This window comes from Kogia breviceps, chromosome 1, assembly GCF_026419965.1.
Source record: "Kogia breviceps isolate mKogBre1 chromosome 1, mKogBre1 haplotype 1, whole genome shotgun sequence".
NCBI classification, from domain to species: domain Eukaryota; kingdom Metazoa; phylum Chordata; class Mammalia; order Artiodactyla; family Physeteridae; genus Kogia; species Kogia breviceps.
In genome coordinates this window covers 121,012,854-121,029,832 of record NC_081310.1, presented here as the reverse complement: position 1 = coordinate 121,029,832, position 16,979 = coordinate 121,012,854, and the positions used below count along the sequence as shown (strand labels likewise).

The following is a 16,979-nucleotide window of genomic DNA, read 5'->3' as shown; positions in this document are numbered from 1 at the left end:
TCCAACTGCTCCAATGACTGGCCATTCCCCCATCTCTCTCCTTCTCCTTGGGCCTCCCTATTCCCTGAGACACAATATTGAAATTAGGCCAATTAATAACCCTACAAAGTATTCAAGTGAAAGGAAGAGTCATATATGTCTCATTTTAAATCAAAAGCTAGAAATGATTAAGCTTAGTGAGGAAGAATGTCAAAGGCCAAGACAGGCCTCTTGTGCCAAACAGTTAAGCCAAGTTGTGAAGGCAAAGGAAAAGTTCTTGAAGGAAATTAAAAGTGCTGCTCCAGGGAACACATGAATGATAAGAAAGTTGAAACAGCCTTATTGCTGATATGGAGACAGTTTTAGTGGTCTGGATAGAAGATCAAACCAGCCACAACATTCTCTTAAGCCAAAACGTAATCCAGAGCAAGGTCCTAACTCTTCAATTTTATGAAGGCTAAGAGAGGTGAGAAAGCTGCAGAAGAAAAGTTTGAAGCTAGCAGAGGTTGGTTCATGAGATTTAAGGAAAGTAGCCATCTCCAGAACATAAAAGTGCAAGGTGAAGTAGCAAGTGCTGACATAGAAGCTGCAGTAAGTTATCCAGAAAATCTAGCTAAAGTAATTAATGAAGGTAGCTATACTAACCAAAAGATTTTCAATGTAGATGAAAACAGTCTTACACTGAAACAAGATGCCATCTAGGCTTTCACAGCTAGAGGAGAAAATTCCTGACTTCAAAGCTTCAAAGGACAGGCTGACTCTGAGTAATATAGCTGGTGGCTTGAAGTTGAAGCCAATGCTTAATTTTTACCATTCAAAAATTTCTAGGGCCTGTAAGAATCATGCCAAATCTACTCTGCCTTTGCTGTATAAATGGAACAGCAAAACCTTGATGACCGCACATACGTTTATAACATGGTTTACTGAATATCTTAACCCTACTGTTGAGACCTACTGCTCAGAAAAAAGACTACTTTCAAAATACTACTGCTCACTGACAATGTACCTCATCCCCCAAAAGCTCTAATGGAGATGTAAAATGAAATTAATGTTGTCTTCATGCCTGCTAACACAGTATCCATTCTGCAGCCCACGGAAAAAAGGAGTAATTTCAATTTCAACTTTAAAGTCTTATTCTTTAAGAAATACATTTCATAAAGCTATAGCTGCCATAGACAGTGATTCTTTTGATGGATTTGCACAGAGCAAATTGAAAACCTTCCGGAATCATTCCTGATTCATGGGGAAAAGGTCAAAATATCAACCTTCACAGGAGTTGATTCCAACCCTCAAAGATGACTAGGAAGAGTTCAAGACTTCAGTGGAGGAAGTAACTACAAATGTGGTGGAAATAGCAAGAGAACTAGAATTAGAAGTGGAGCCTGAAGAAGTGACTGAATTGCTGCAATCTCAATGATAACATCTGAACGGATGAAGAGTTGCTTCTCATGGGCGGGCAAAGAAAATTGTTTCTTGACACGGAATGGACTCCTGGTGAAGATGCTATGAAGACTGCTGAAATAACAACAAATGATTTAGAATATTACATAAACTTAGTTGATACAGCGGTCGCAGAGTTTGAGAGGATTGGCTCCAATTTTCAAAGAAGTTCTACTGTAGGTAAAATGCTGTCAAACAGCATTGCATGTTACAGAGAAATCATTCGTGAAAGGAAGAGTCAATCTGTGTGGCAATCTTCATTGTTGTCTTATGTTAAGAAATTGCCTCAGGCACCCCAACCTTCAGCAACCACCGCCTTGATCAGTCAGCTGCCATCAACATTGAGGCAAGACCCTCCACCAGCAAAAAGATTACAAGTCACTGAAAGCTCAGATGATGGTTAGCATTTTTTAGAAATAAAGTATTTTAAAATTAAGGTAAGTACATTGAATTTTTAGACATAATATTGCACTTAACAGACTAAAATATAGTGTAATTAACTTTGATATGCACTGGGGAAACCAAAAAGTTTGTGTGACTCGCTTTACTGAGATTTTTGCTGTATTGTGGTGGTCTGGAACTAAACCCACACCATCTCTGAGGTATGCCTGTACCCTAATACTAGAGATATATAACGTCCATAGAGCAAAATTCCACATTAATATATTCCACAAATGAATAAATATATCCTACAAAATAAATTGATAAATGACACCTTAGTTATGCTCTTACCTTTAATGACATGTCAATTTGATTTTTGATATTTTGAATAATAAAGGCCTCCACACCTGAGTGATTACTTGTATTCAATAAGCACCTTTAAAGGAAAATTACAATACATTTGAAATTATCTAGACTGCATTATAATTAAACGATGATGAAAGTTTTACAAATTCAAATGGGGCATGTGCTATTTCTAGGAATACAAAAACCAGCGCAGACAATTAGCAAGGTGATCAACCAATTACAAAGTCACCTATTATGATTTCTGCCCTCACTAGCTAGCAAATTCTATTTTAACTGGGTCTTTCCAACACGAAATTTCTATTAAACCAAATTTGAATCTTTTTATGCATATAGTTGCAATGATTTAATATGGCAAGGATGGTCACTAGTGTAATAGCCTAAAAACTCCCCAAATTATTCCCTGTTAGACTAGTCTGGTTAGACTAACTTAATTGCAAAGAAAGGAAACTCAGTAATGAGCTTAAGAAGAAGGGAGAGATTTTTGGGTAGGAATACAGGTAGATCAGAATAGGAAGCTGGTATAAGACATAAGCATTAAACTGAGGTTTCATAAACCTGCTCTATCACTAGAAATGAAAAAAAGACAGAATCAAGACTGCTAGTATTGGCCAATCCCAAAGAACACTTCTTAGCACTCTGACATTGCCCCAATTTGGTTTTAACTCATTTTATTACCTAGGTATCAACAAACTAAGGTCTGCAGGCCAAATCCAGCCTACTGCCTGTTTTGTTTTATTGGAACACACTTACCCCCACTACAAAGTTGAGCAGCTGCAACAGAGACTATGTGGCCCACAAAGACTATACTTACTTATGGCCCTTTAACAAAGTTTGCAACTCAGAGAGTTGCTAGAATCTTTTCCTCCTCAAACAGTACTATTAATAAGCTCCACTGTTAAAGTGTATATAGCCTGTCAAAAGTTATAACTCCAGAGCCATTAATTTCAACTGTGAATAATGGACATTATTGACATATGTAAAGCTCTAGCAGGAGCCCCACCAATCTCAGATTAATCTTCTAAGTCTATTTTAAGTTTAGTGTATTTCAATGAAACTGAAATATATACTATTATATATTTATATATGTATCCATAATTTTTGATTAACCCTTCACTACCTATCAAAGAGAAGAGAATTTATTATGATATGGCTTCCAAGTAGAGAAGAATTACATGTAAAACATACCGAAATACAGTAACCTAGAATAATCAATGGCATTAATTTGGTTTTTAATCAACCACACATTTTGCAATTAACCATTGATACATACCTAAATAAAGTATATTTGCCTTGTGGATCCAACTTGTTAATATACAGCTGAAGCATAGCTAAACCCTTTTTCCTCTAAAATGGAACAAAAATATTGTTACATAAACTAAAGATTAAATTATTTATTAAAATTTCTCACTGCAACTTATTTAGTTCCAGACATTTACATACCAATGTCTCAGTGGGGCAGAGTGTCATTATTTTGACTAAGCCCTGCAAATAAAAAAAAAATTGAATTCAAACGTTAGATTATATTGACTACAAAAAAACAACTATATTATCAATGGACACTAAAAATTCAGAGAAATGAGGGTAAGAGATTTAAAGATGAAGTAAATTTTTCCCTGAGCCTTTCATTCTACTGTTTTGTCTATAGGGAGCTTAGTACAATCCATTTTGTAAGTGCTATTAAGTGGGTGTTACAAAGTATATAGTTAGAAGTAATTTTCAATTATGTCTAGAGTGGCAAAAAAAATGAAACTGAATATACAGAAATATAATCCATTAATTTAAAATAATCAGGCTTATTATACTAACAAAAGCCGTCTTTTTCTATTTAAATAGTGGAAAAACAATTTTCTACATTGACATCTAAGACCTATTTGGCTATGATAACTAACAAACAGTGTAACTAATAAACAGGTAAAATAAATCACAGGAGGGAAAAAAAAATGTCTTTGTAGTAATGAGTTATACACGCCTTGATGGAGTCCTGAGGACTTGAGTTATGATAGAAGTAAAGGAGCTTCATTTTCCAGGGTTTCTACAGAACCAAAGTGTTGAGGATGCAAGTTATATTTTTCCACTAGATGCTATACTGTCAACTATAGTAGCCAATAGCCACATATAGCTATTTAAGTTTAAATTAATTTAAATTAAACAAAATTTAGAATTCCGTTCCACATTTCAAGTGAACATCTCAAGTGTTCAATGTGACTAGTGGCTTTCAAACTGTATGGCACAGATAATAGGGCAATTTTATCATCACTAAAAGTTCTATTGGACAGCAAGGCACTACAGTTTTCAAAGGATATGGAGAAGAAAGTGGGAGAGGAGTATGAAAAGACCTTTACTTAAGTTCAGAATAGGAAAGGCGCTTTATTCAAGATTAGAATACATACTTTACTTACCTGAGGTACAGTAAGAAAACTCTTGATTTCTAAGTACTGGTGAAGTAGACTGTTGTCCTCTATTCTCAGTAAACCATTCTCCAACAGATCCTACAAATGAAAATATATGCAGAGATACATATATGGTAAAGTCAACAGCTGTATCTGCTAACATGACTATGTATTTAAGTTATAATGGGTGCAAACAAATCTTACCAATCCTTTGGAGAAAACAGACTCCTCTGTTCTGGAAGAGAATATTAAAATTTATCAACATGGTTTTCTAAACTGCTTTAGAATTATTCCTCATTTTAGGAAAAATAAAGCAAAAATTGAAATTTAAATACTTAAAAAATACATATTAAGGAGAAATTCTTAACCCACCTTTGATCTGTCTTTTGATTTGGCTACTGATATCCAAATCTAACCAAAAGCAGCCCACTCAGGGCTTATTTCCTGGTATCAGATCAGTAGATCTTCAACAGCAAGTGCTAAGAAATCAATTATACCTGATATAATACTAAGTATTCTAATCGATTAATCAGTAAAATCTTCTCAATTCTTTACATATATATATATATATATATATATACACATAAATTAGTGCTTTCTATTTGTGATTATCAAGTTTTACAATCATTGTTAACTAAATATTTAAGATCTGTGGCAAAAAATATTATCTCAGGCTCCAGGTTCTTATTCTAACCATACAAGGAATTAAAAATGTTATGTTTTTTGGCTCAATGACTAAACAGTTTGGAAATCTTAAGACTATAGAACTTAAGATTGAAATCAATACATATTCTCATTTTATGACTATAACAGAAGCTAAGTAAAAATGTAAAATCATTAAGACATATGCAGTAAATTTACAGAGTTAATAACTACTTGTGCCAGGAGACCCTTGGAAATTCCTGCCTTGTAGGCCGAGGCTTTGGACATATGCCATGTTACAAATCTTCCTTCACCTGGGAAGAGATGGGATTAATAAACTGTCACTAGTATTCTTAGAGGATAGTACTGAAAGGCCCTGACTGATCTCAAGAGATAATTTAAACATGTTATAGAAAAATAAAACAAAGCATATAGAGTTCTGCAAAATTCTTAAATATCTGTCTGGGAAAACTATGCATACCTGTTACTTGGTAATTTTTTTTTTTAAAGAGAAAGTCTTCCTTCTTATTTGTGCCTCAAATGAGAAAAGCTATTGAATAATATCACTATCAATAATCTAAGTTATAAAAGGTGGAGTTAAGACACTTCCTTTTGATGCAGTTCACAGATTGTGTCCATGAAGCAAAACCAAGGATGAACTTCTTTTATTGACCACCCCTCCTTAGATCGGTCGAGGCTGCAGTGGGATAGAGGTGGTTTAATTTATCAACTTCTGAAATACGCACAGAAACCTTAGAAGCAGATGACTGGAAACCTCCTTAAAAGACAATATTTTAAAATTATCTTTAGTTTAAAACAAGAGATTTTTTTTTTTTTTTTTTTTTTTTTTTTTTTTTTTTTTTTTTTGCGTTACGCGGGCCTCTCACTGTTGTGGCCTCTCCTGTTGCGGAGCACAGGCTCAGTGGCCATGGCTTACGGGCCTAGCCACTCTGCGGCATGTGGGATCTTCCCGGACCGGGGCACGAACCCGTGTCCCCTGCATCGGCAGGCGGATTCTCAACCACTGCACCACTAGGGAAGCCCCTAAAATAAGAGATTTTGTTGTAAAAACCTCTTTGGTTCATTTCTATCTCTGCTGTGAATATCCGCTTCACTATTTTATAAAATAATTAATTAACTAGGGTCCGGCAAAGAGAAAGTAGTCTCCCCTGATCTTGACAAGGACTATTTTAACATTACTATTTAATTCTGAGATGCCATCTAAATGATCTTACCTTTGTAAAAGGACTTCAATATGCCCCATATTAAACTGCAAAAGGTATGATGGGCTAAAATAGAAAAAAAATGTATATATTAACACACACACATACACATGCACTTTTAGAAGTTTTACATACATAAATACTGTTATGGGTTGAACTGTGTCCCCTCAAAAAAGATATGCTGGAGTCCTAACTGCCAGTACCTCAGCATATGACCTTATTTGAAGAAAAAGTCTCTCTTTTTTAAAAAGTTGGGATAGTGATGGGCAGGGACAGAGCAGGAACCCCCCCACCCTGGGGACAGGATCTTTACAGAGGTAATCAGGATAAACTGAGGTCATTAATATGAGTCTTAATCCAATATGACTGGTATCCTTATAAAAAAGGGAAATGTGGACAGAGACAAGCACACAGGGAGAATTCTATATGAACATGAAGGCAGAGACTGGAGTGATGCATCTACAAGCCAAGGAACGTCAAGGAATGCCAGTAAACCACCAGAAGCTAGGAAAGAAGCATGGAACAGATTCTCCTTCACAGCCCTCAGAAGGAACCAATCCTGACCACACCTTGACCTCAGACTTCTAACCTCTAGAATGATAAGATAATAAATTTCTGTTATTTTAAGCTATCCACAGTTTGTGGTACTTTGTTATGGCAGCTCTAGCAAACTAATATACATACCTAAGTCATTTTGGTGGTAGAGTGTGATTAAGGGTATATGCTCTGGGGTCAGACAGAACTATGTTTGAATTCCACCTATCCTACTAACTAGTCGTATGATCTTGGGTGGTATGTATCGTAACTTGTCTAAGCTAGTTACTTTCATCTGTAAAATGAGATAGTGCTCTATTTAGAAGGGTTATTATAAAGATTAGATAATGTATACAAAGCTGTTATAGTGTTTAATACATGGTAAACATGCAAGTGGTAGCTATTATTGCTATATTTACATACAACTATATCTCCAGGTATATTCATACCTAAATATACAAATTACACAAATACACCCAAGGCCTGCAACACAAATACACAATCCTTATTATCATGGACCTTAAAGTCTAAAAGGTGTTACATTATAGAAATATATATTTATTTTTTAAAGTTTTGATTAAACTTTATGGGAAATGAAACACAAGGTCAAGCTCATTATAACAGGAAGATTCAGCCTAAATTGGGTGGTAAAGAAGGCTTTCCTCAAAAAGCTATATTTAGGATATAGATGGTTCTAAGCATGTACAAAGGTCTTATATCAGGAAGGTTCATGACATATGTGAACAAGAAACCAAAAGAAGACCTGTGTTACTGGAGCACAGTAAACAAGAGGAAAGGTGGTAGGAGATCAATCAGGACAATAAAGCAAGGACCAGATCATGCATAAGCTTGTCTCATGGGAAGGCATTTAAGACTTTATTCTTAGAGTCATTTAGGAAGCCACTGAAGGGTTTTCATTAAGGGATGACTCTTAAAAGCTTCACTTTCTATGTGTTGAGAATAAATTGGATTAAAAGGGATTGAGAGCAGATATATAAATATCCACTCAGGATTACATTAATAATCCAGTGAAAAGATGATGGCAATTTAGACCACCCTATTGGTAACTGGCCCAACAGCTTCAAAACCAAGCTCAGTTTAACACTTTGTGACTCTTGTCCCAATCATTCCTTATGTCTATTTCAACCCACCCACCCAACCACTTTCACTACTTGATGACTATTGGCTTTAACAGATTATATGCAGTAATATTTAGCATAAAAATAGGTTTTGTTTATACTTCATTGAAAATGTACTAGTACATTAATAAACACATATTGGACATTAGATAAATAAGTTTGATGCTATTCCTTTCAGAATACATAAATAAACAATAACTCCTACCTTAAGACCATTGGAAGCTGATCAATACTGATGCCCTGTACAAATACTAGATATGCCAGAGAAGCCATAGAGTCTGATAACTGTTTGTCTTCTTCTTCCTCAAATTCAAGATAATTCCAAGTCTTCTTTTTCCTTCCATGATTAAAAATCATTTTGAGGAAAGGGTGTCCAATTGCTGATAAAAATCCCTGTGAAATGGATAAAAAAGGAAGCTATAGCAGACACTCTACTGTGCCCTCTCCCACCCCATATTCACATCTTATAAAATCCCCATCCTATAAAATTCCCTCCTCTTGAGTGTGGGTGGGACCTGTGAGACTTGCTTCTAACCAACAGAATACATATGCCACCCCTATGATTAGATTATATGACAAAAGTGAAGGGATTTTTGCAGATGTAATTAAAGTCCCAAGTCAGCTGATCTGAGTTGAGAAGAGACACTATTCTCCATGGGCCTGACTTAACAGGAAGAATGTTTTTAAACAGGATCCAGGCCCTAGTTAAGAGTCAGAAACTCACCCCTGCTGGCTTTAAAGAACTAAGCCACCAAGTTATGAGAGGGCCTATGAAGAGGGCTGTCTGTCAGGAACCACAGGCAGCTTCTAGAAACTGAAAGTGGTCCCTGGCCAGCAAGAAAATGGGGACCTCAATCCTACAGCTTCAAGAAGATAAGTTTTTGCCAACAACCTGAAGGAACTAAGTGGGTGGGAAGATGAAACAGTTCTGGAGATGGATGGTGGTGATCGTTACACAACAATGTGAATGTACTTAATGCCACTGAACTATACAATTAATGGGTAAAATGGTAAATTTTATATATATTTTATCACAATTTAAAAAATGCTTCAGAGATATTTGAGAACAATCTAAAAGTGTGAGACATACAAGTATCATGAAATGACAGTAAACTACTCAAATGAAGAATACTCTATGAATGCTCTACTGACCACTGTCTGCCTGGATATGGAGTGGGCAGGAGGAACACTGGCCAGTGGCTGAAGAGACAGAGGAAACAGTACTGATACCTCAGGTCATATGGGCTTTTGTGTTGTAAGAGAAAGAGAAGCATCCCTGCCTGAGTTAACTGACTACAGTTTTATGTTTGTTCATTTGTTTTAAGGGGGGAAGGAAAGAGAAAAAGAGAGACTTAAGAAATACAAGGTCACTCCTATGCCTCTTATACCATTTCCAATTCTAGTGTGCTGGAAAGCACCTGACCTTCAGTATCCAATGAAATTAATCTGAGTTTTGGCTCTACCACCTATTAGCTGTTAGATACTGGCTTAGTTACCTAACCTCCTTAAAGCCTCAGTTTCCTTATCTAGAAAACGACATAATATGTATGTCAATATTTATTGAGAAGCTCCACAAAAAATGTTTAAGAAAGTTAAGGTCACAACAAACTACTATATAGAAGTCAAGGGAATGACAGAAACAGCTAAGGTAAAGCTGACCTTCCAGAGGTTGCAACAGCAGAGCCTCGGGCCTGAGTTCACGGTTCCGTGAGCTGCCTGTGGTGCTTGCAGAACCCCAGCCCATCCTCTCCTGGACACTCGCCACACACCCGAGGCCACGTAGCACCCCCCAAAGCTCCAGCCGTGCCCTGTTTGCCCTCCTGGGGAACCCCGCTCCACGTGCCCAGGCCAAGCCCTATCTGGGGCCTGCCTACGACCTGGCGGAAAAGGAATCAATAAATGCTTTTGCTGGTTTCCAGGAGAAGTGGGCTGGATGTCAGAGAGTTGTTATCATCGGTTCTCTGCAGTTTGGGAACTTCTGACCTGTATTCAAGCTTACTGACTCAGCTGTGACCAGTCTATGGTTGAGCTCGTCCAAGGTGTTTACAACCACAAATTTCCCTCTGAGCACTGCTTTCACTGTAACCAATAAATTCTGCGAGGACTTCCAATACTATATTAAATAGAAGTTGCAAGAGTGGGCATCCTTATCTTGTTGCTCATTTTAGAGCCGTGTGGATAAAATGCTCTTGGTGCTCCAGCCAGGCATCAGGGCTGTGCCTCTGAGGTGGGAGAGCCAACTTCAGGACACTGGTCCACAAGAGAACTCCCAGCTCCACATAATATCAAACAGTGACAATCCCCCAGAGATCTCCATCTCAACACAAAGACCCAGCTTCACTCAACAACCAGCAAGCTACAGTGCTGGACACCCTATGCCAAACAACTAGCAAGACAGGAACACAACCCATTAGCAGAGAGGCTGCCTAAAATCATAATAAGGCCACAGACAACCCCCAAACACACCACCAGACGTGGACCTGCCCTCCAGAAAGACAAGATCAGCCTCATCCACCAGAACACAGGCATCAGTCCTCTCCACCAGGAAGCCTACACAAGCCACTGATCCAACCGTAGCCACTGGGGGCAGACACCAAAACCAACGGGAACTACGAACCTGCAGCCTGCAAAAATGAGATCTCAAACAGTAAGTTAAGCAAAATGAGAAGAGAGAAAAACACACAGCAGATGAAGGAGCAAGGTAGAAACCCACCAGACTTAACAACTGAAGAGGAAATAGTCAATCTACATGAAAAGGAATTCAGAATAACGATAGTAAAGATGATCCAAAGTCTTGGAAATAGAACAGACAAAATGCAAGAAACATTTAACAAGGACCTAGAAGAACTAAAGAGGAAACAAGCAACAATGAACAACACAATAAATGAAATTAAAAATACTCTAGAAGGGATCAATAGCAGAATAACTGAGGCAGAAGAACAGATAAGTGACCTGGAAGATAAAATAGTGGAAATAACTACTGCAGAGCAGAATAAAGAAAAAAGAATGAAAAGAACTGAGGACAGTCTCAGGGACCTCTGGGACAACATTAAACGCACCAACATTCGAATTATAGGGGTCCCAGAAGAAGAAGAGAAAAAAAAGGGACTGAGAAAATATTTGAAGAAATTATAGTTGAAAACTTCCCTAATATGGGAAAGGAAATAATTAATCAAGTCCAGGAAGCAGAGAGAGTCCCATACAGGACAAATCCAAGGAGAAACACGCCAAGACACATATTAATCAAACTATCAAAAATTAAATAAAAGAAAACATATTAATAGCAGCAAGGGAAAAACAACAAATAACACACAAGGGAATCCCCATAAGGTTAACAGCTGATCTTTCAGCAGAAACTCTGCAAGCCAGAAAGGAGTGGCAGGACATATGTGATGAAGGAGAAAAACCTACAACAAAGATTACTCTACTCAGCAAGGATCTCATTCAGATTTGATGGAGAAATTAAAACCTTTACAGACAAGCAAAAGCTGAAAGAGTTCAGCACCACCAAACGAGCTTTACAACAAATGCTAAAGGAACTTCTCTAGGCAAGAAATGCAAGAGAAGGAAAAGACCTACGATAACAAACCCAAAACAATTAAGTAAATGGTAATAGGAACATACATATCGATAATTACCTTAAATGTAAATGGATTAAATGTTCCCACCAGAAGACACAGACTGGCTGAATGGATACAAAAACAAGACCCATATATATGCTATCTACAAGAGACCCACTTCAGACCTAGGGACACATACAGACTGAAAGTGAGGGGATGGAAAAACATATTCCATGCAAATGGAAATCAAAAGAAAGCTGGAGTAGCAATTTTCATGACACACAAAATAGACTTTAAAATAGAGACTATTACAAGAGACAAAGAAGGACACTACATAATGATCAAGGAATCGATCCAAGAAGAAGATATAACAATTGTAAAAATTTATGCACCCAATATAGGAGCACCTCAATACATAAGGCAAATACTAACAACCATAAAAAGGGAAAACGACAGTAACACAATCATAGTAGGGGACTTTAATAGCCCACTTTAACAAATGGACATATCATCCAAAATGAAAATAAATAAGGAAACACAAGCTTTAAATGATACATTAAACAAGATGGACTTAATTGATATTTATAGAACATTCCATCCAAAAACAACAGAATACACGTTTTTCTCAAGTGCTCACGGAACATTCTCCATGATAGATTATATCTTGGGTCACAAATCTAGCCTTGGTAAATTTAAGAAAATTAAAATTGTATCAGGTATCTTTTCCGACCACAACGCTATGAGACTAGATATCAATTATAGGAAAAGATCTGTAAAAAATAAAAACACATGGAGGCTAAACAATACACTACTTAATAACGAAGTGATCACTGAAGAAATCAAAGACGAAATCAAAAAATACCTAGAAACAAATGACAATGGAGACATGACGACCCAAAACCTGTGGGATACAGCAAAAGCAGTTCTAAGAGGGAAGTTTATAGCAATACAATCTTACCTTAAGAAACAAGAAACATCTCAAATAGACAACCTAAACTTATACCTAAAGCAATTAGAGAAAGAAGAACAAAAAAACCCCAAAGTTAGCAGAGAAAGAAATCATAAAGATCAGATCAGAAATAAATGAAGGAAACAATAGCAAAGATCAATAAAACTAAAAGCTGTTTCTTTGAGAAGATAAACAAAATTGATAAACCATTAGCCAGACTCATCAAGAAAAAAAGGGAGAAGACTCAAATCAATTGTATTAGAAATGAAAATGGAGAAGTAACAACTGACACTGCAGAAATACAAAGGATCATGAGCGATTACTACAAGCAACTCTATGCCAATAAAATGGACAACCTGGAAGAAATGGACAAATTGTTAGAAATGTACAACCTTCCGAGAATGAACCAAGAAGAAATAGAAAATATGAACAGACCAATCACAAGCACTGAAATTGAAACTGTGATTAAAAATCTTCCAACAAACAAAAGCCCAGGACCAGATGGCTTCACAGGTGAATTCTATCAAACATTTAGAGAAGAACTAACACCTATCCTTCTCAAACTCTTCCAAAATATAGCAGAGGGAGAAACACTCCCAAACTCATTCTATGAGGCCACCATCACCCTGATACCAAAACCAGACAAAGATGTCACAAAGAAAGAAAACTACAGGCCAATATCACTGATGAACACAGATGCAAAAATCCTCAACAAAATACTAGCAAACAGAATCCAACAGCACATTAAAAGGGTGATACACCATGATCAAGTGGGGTTTACTCCAGGAATGCAAGGATTCTTCAATGTATGCAAATCAATCAACGTGACACACCATATTAACAAATTGAAGGAGAAAAACCACATGATCATCTCAATAGATGCAGAGAAAGCCTTCAACAAAACTCAACATGCATTTATGATAAAAACCCTGCTGAAAGTAGGCATACAGGGAATTTTCCTCAACATAATAAAGGCCATATATGACAAACCAATAGCCAACATCATCCTCAATGGTGAAAAACTGAAATCATTTCCACTAAGATCAGGAACAAGACAAGGTTGCCCACTCTCACCACTACTATTCAATATAGTTTTGGAAGTTTTAGCCACAGCAATCAGAAAAGAAAAAGAAATAAAAGGAATCCAAATCGGAAAAGAAGAAGTAAAGCTGTCACTGTTTGCAGATGACATGATACTATACATAGAGAATCCTAAAGATGCTACCAGAAAACTACTGGAGCTAATCAATGAATTTGGTAAAGTAGCAGGATACAAAATCAACGCACAGAAATCTCTGGCATTCCTACATAATAATGATGAAAAATCTGAAAGTGAAATTAAGAAAACACTCCCACTTACCATTGCAACAAAAAGAATAAAATATCTAGGAATGAACCTACCTAAAGAGACAAAAGACCTGTATGCAGAAAATTATAAGATACTGATGAAAGAAATTAAAGATGATACAAATAGACGGAGAGATATACCATGTCCTTGGATTGGAAGAATCAACATTGTGAAAATGACTCTACTACCCAAAGCAATCTACAGATTCAATGCAATCCCTATCAAACTACCACTGGCATTTTTCACAGACCTAGAACAAAAAATTTCAAAATTTGTATGGAAACACAAAAGACCCCGAATAGCCAAAGCAATCTTGAGAACGAAAAATGGAGCTGGAGGAATCAGGCTCCCTGACATCAGACTATACTACAAAGCTATAGTAATCAAGACAGTATGGTACTGGCACAAAAACAGAAATACAGATCAATGGAACAGGATAGAAAGCCCAGAGATAAACCCACACACTCCTTTATCTTTGATAAAGGAGGCAAGAATATACAATGGAGAAAAGACAGCCTCTTCAATAAGTGGTGCTGGGAAAACTGGACAGCTACATGTCAAAGAATGAAATTAGAATACTCCCTAACACCATACACAAAACTAAACTCAAAATGGATTAAAGAGCTAAATGTAAGGCCAGACAGTATAAAACTCTTAGAGGAAAACATAGGCAGAACACTCTGTGACATAAATCACAGCAACATTCTTTTTGCCCCACCTCCTAAAGAAATGGAAATAAAAACAAAAATAAACAAATGGGACCTAATGGAACTTAAAAGCTTTTGCACAGCAAAGGAAACCATAAACAAAACCAAAGGACAACCCTCAGGATGGGAGAAAATATTTGCAAATGAAGCAACTGACAAAGATTAATTTCCAAAATTTACAAGCAGCTCATGCAGCTCAATAACAAAAAACAAACAACCCAATCCAAAAAATGGGCAGAAGACCTAGACACTTCTCCAAAGAAGATATACAGATTACCAACAAACACATGAAAGAATGCTCAACATCCCTAAACATTAGAGAAATGCAAATCAAAACTACAATGAGGTATCACCTCAGACCGGTCAGAATGGCCATCATCAAAAAATATAGAAACAATAAATGCTGGAGAGGGTGTGGAGGAAAGGGAACACTCTTGCACTGTTGGTGGGAATGTAAATTGATACAGCCACTATGGAGAACAGTATGGAGGTTCCTTAAAAAACTACAAATAGAACTACCATATGACCCACAATCCCACTACTGGGCATATACCCTGAGCAAACCATAATTCAAAAACAGTCATGTACCAATATGTTCATTGCAGCTCTATTTACAATGGCCAGGACATGGAAGCAACCTAAGTGTCCATCAACAGATGAATGGATAAAGAAGATGTGGCACATATATACAATGGAATATTACTCAGCCAGAAAAAGAAACAAAATTGAGTTATTTGTAGTGAGGTGGATGGACCTAGAGTCTGTCATACAGAGTGAAGTAAGTCAGAAAGAGAAAAAGAAATACCGTATGCTAACACATATATATGGAATCTATGAAAAAAGGGAAAAAAAAGGTCATGAAGAACCTAGGGGTAAGACGGGAATAAAGACACAGACCTGGGCTTCCCTGGTGGCGCAGTGGTTGAGAGTCCGCCTGCCAATGCAGGGGACATGGGTTCGTGCCCCGGTCTGGGAAGATCCCACATGCCGCGGAGCAGCTAGGCCCGTGAGCCATGGCCGCTGGGCTTGCGTGTCTGGAGCCTGTGCTCCGCAACGGGAGAGGCCACAACAGTGAGATGCCCATGTACCGCAATAAAACAAAAAAAAAAGAAAGACACAGACGTACTAGAGAATGGACTTAAGGATATGGGGAGGGGGAAAGGTAAGCTGTGACAAAGTAAGAGAGTGGCATGGACATATATACACTACCAAACGTAAAATAGATAGCTAGTGGGAAGCAGCCGCATAGCACAGGGAGATCAGCTCGGTGCTTTGTGACTGCCTAGAGGGGTGGGATAGAGAGGGTGGGAGGGAGGGAGACGCAAGAGGGAAGAGATATGGAAACATATGTATATGTATAACTGATTCACTTTGTTATAAGGCAGAAACTAACACACCATTGTAAAGCAATTATACTCCAAAATAGATGGTAAAAAAAAAAAAGCTGACCTTCCACATATTCCACTCATTTTGAGTGCCAGGCACTGGGCCTGCCATTGTAGAGAATTAGAAAGCCAAATAACACTTTTCTGATCTTCAGGGAGTTAAAACCTGCCTACTCCAGATGGCTCCATTAGTCATTTCAGAACACAAAATATAAACCACAGAAAATAATCCTCAGTCACTAGAGACTGCTATTCAGCCACCAGATGCTAAATACTGATTTTCGAAGCCCTGCATTCTTGTTATATCCATAACAAAAATTTACTGTATTCAGATTCCAAATGTCCTCTTAATCATGAAGCTCCATTTCTGCATTCAGCCAATGCTAGATGTGTTTTGGGTTTTTTTTTTTCCAGAGTAAGGTTACTAGCCTTTTAAAAAATCATTATATGTAACTAGATCCTACAGTGCTGCTGTAGGTATTTGGGGTCCACCTGTGTCCAATTAGGGTCTTCACTATCTATCCACACACCATCCAGCAGCCTTGCTCAGACCCAACATACCTGCTCCTCTACAATTTTTCATGGCAGTCTTTGCCCTTTCATGAAATGTTCCTACGCTGCTGCCCCTTGGACATTCAAGCAGTTCTATACCAAAACAACTTGTGCCAGAGGGATGGCTGAGGCATGCCACATTTACCTATACTTCTTCAGCATAGAACAGAAGGCACCTCCTTCACTTCACTTCCTACCCTAATTTCACTTCTATTTCTTAACTGCTTTGTGCTTCCTCACTGCTGGCTTTACTTGTAATGTGCCTTCCACTGACTGAGACCTTAGAACCTCTTCCCTATACCCTCAACCTCTTCATAGGATGCTTACTCTATCTCACTGTTCTCATTAAACCTGACTGGTTTCTGGTGGGAGCTGCTCATACTC

General features: G+C 37.5%; 1 protein-coding gene across 3 annotated transcripts in view; it reads right to left on the bottom strand.

The window, feature by feature from the left end:
- The window catches only part of GLMN (glomulin, FKBP associated protein), a 51,535-nt gene that overhangs the window by 15,996 nt on the left and 18,560 nt on the right, over nt 1-16,979 (bottom strand). For all 3 annotated transcript variants that reach the window (XR_010842253.1, XM_059082446.2, XM_067042604.1), the window contains exons 8-14: nt 8,300-8,487; nt 6,434-6,487; nt 4,761-4,791; nt 4,566-4,655; nt 3,607-3,648; nt 3,437-3,510; nt 2,152-2,236 (exon numbers count right to left, since the gene is read on the bottom strand). Coding sequence is in view for 2 of the 3 variants with exons in the window: in XM_059082446.2 (XP_058938429.1) it covers nt 2,152-2,236; nt 3,437-3,510; nt 3,607-3,648; nt 4,566-4,655; nt 4,761-4,791; nt 6,434-6,487; nt 8,300-8,487 (564 nt within the window). In the remaining variant the exon portion in view is untranslated. The remainder of the gene's footprint in view (nt 1-2,151; nt 2,237-3,436; nt 3,511-3,606; nt 3,649-4,565; nt 4,656-4,760; nt 4,792-6,433; nt 6,488-8,299; nt 8,488-16,979) is intronic.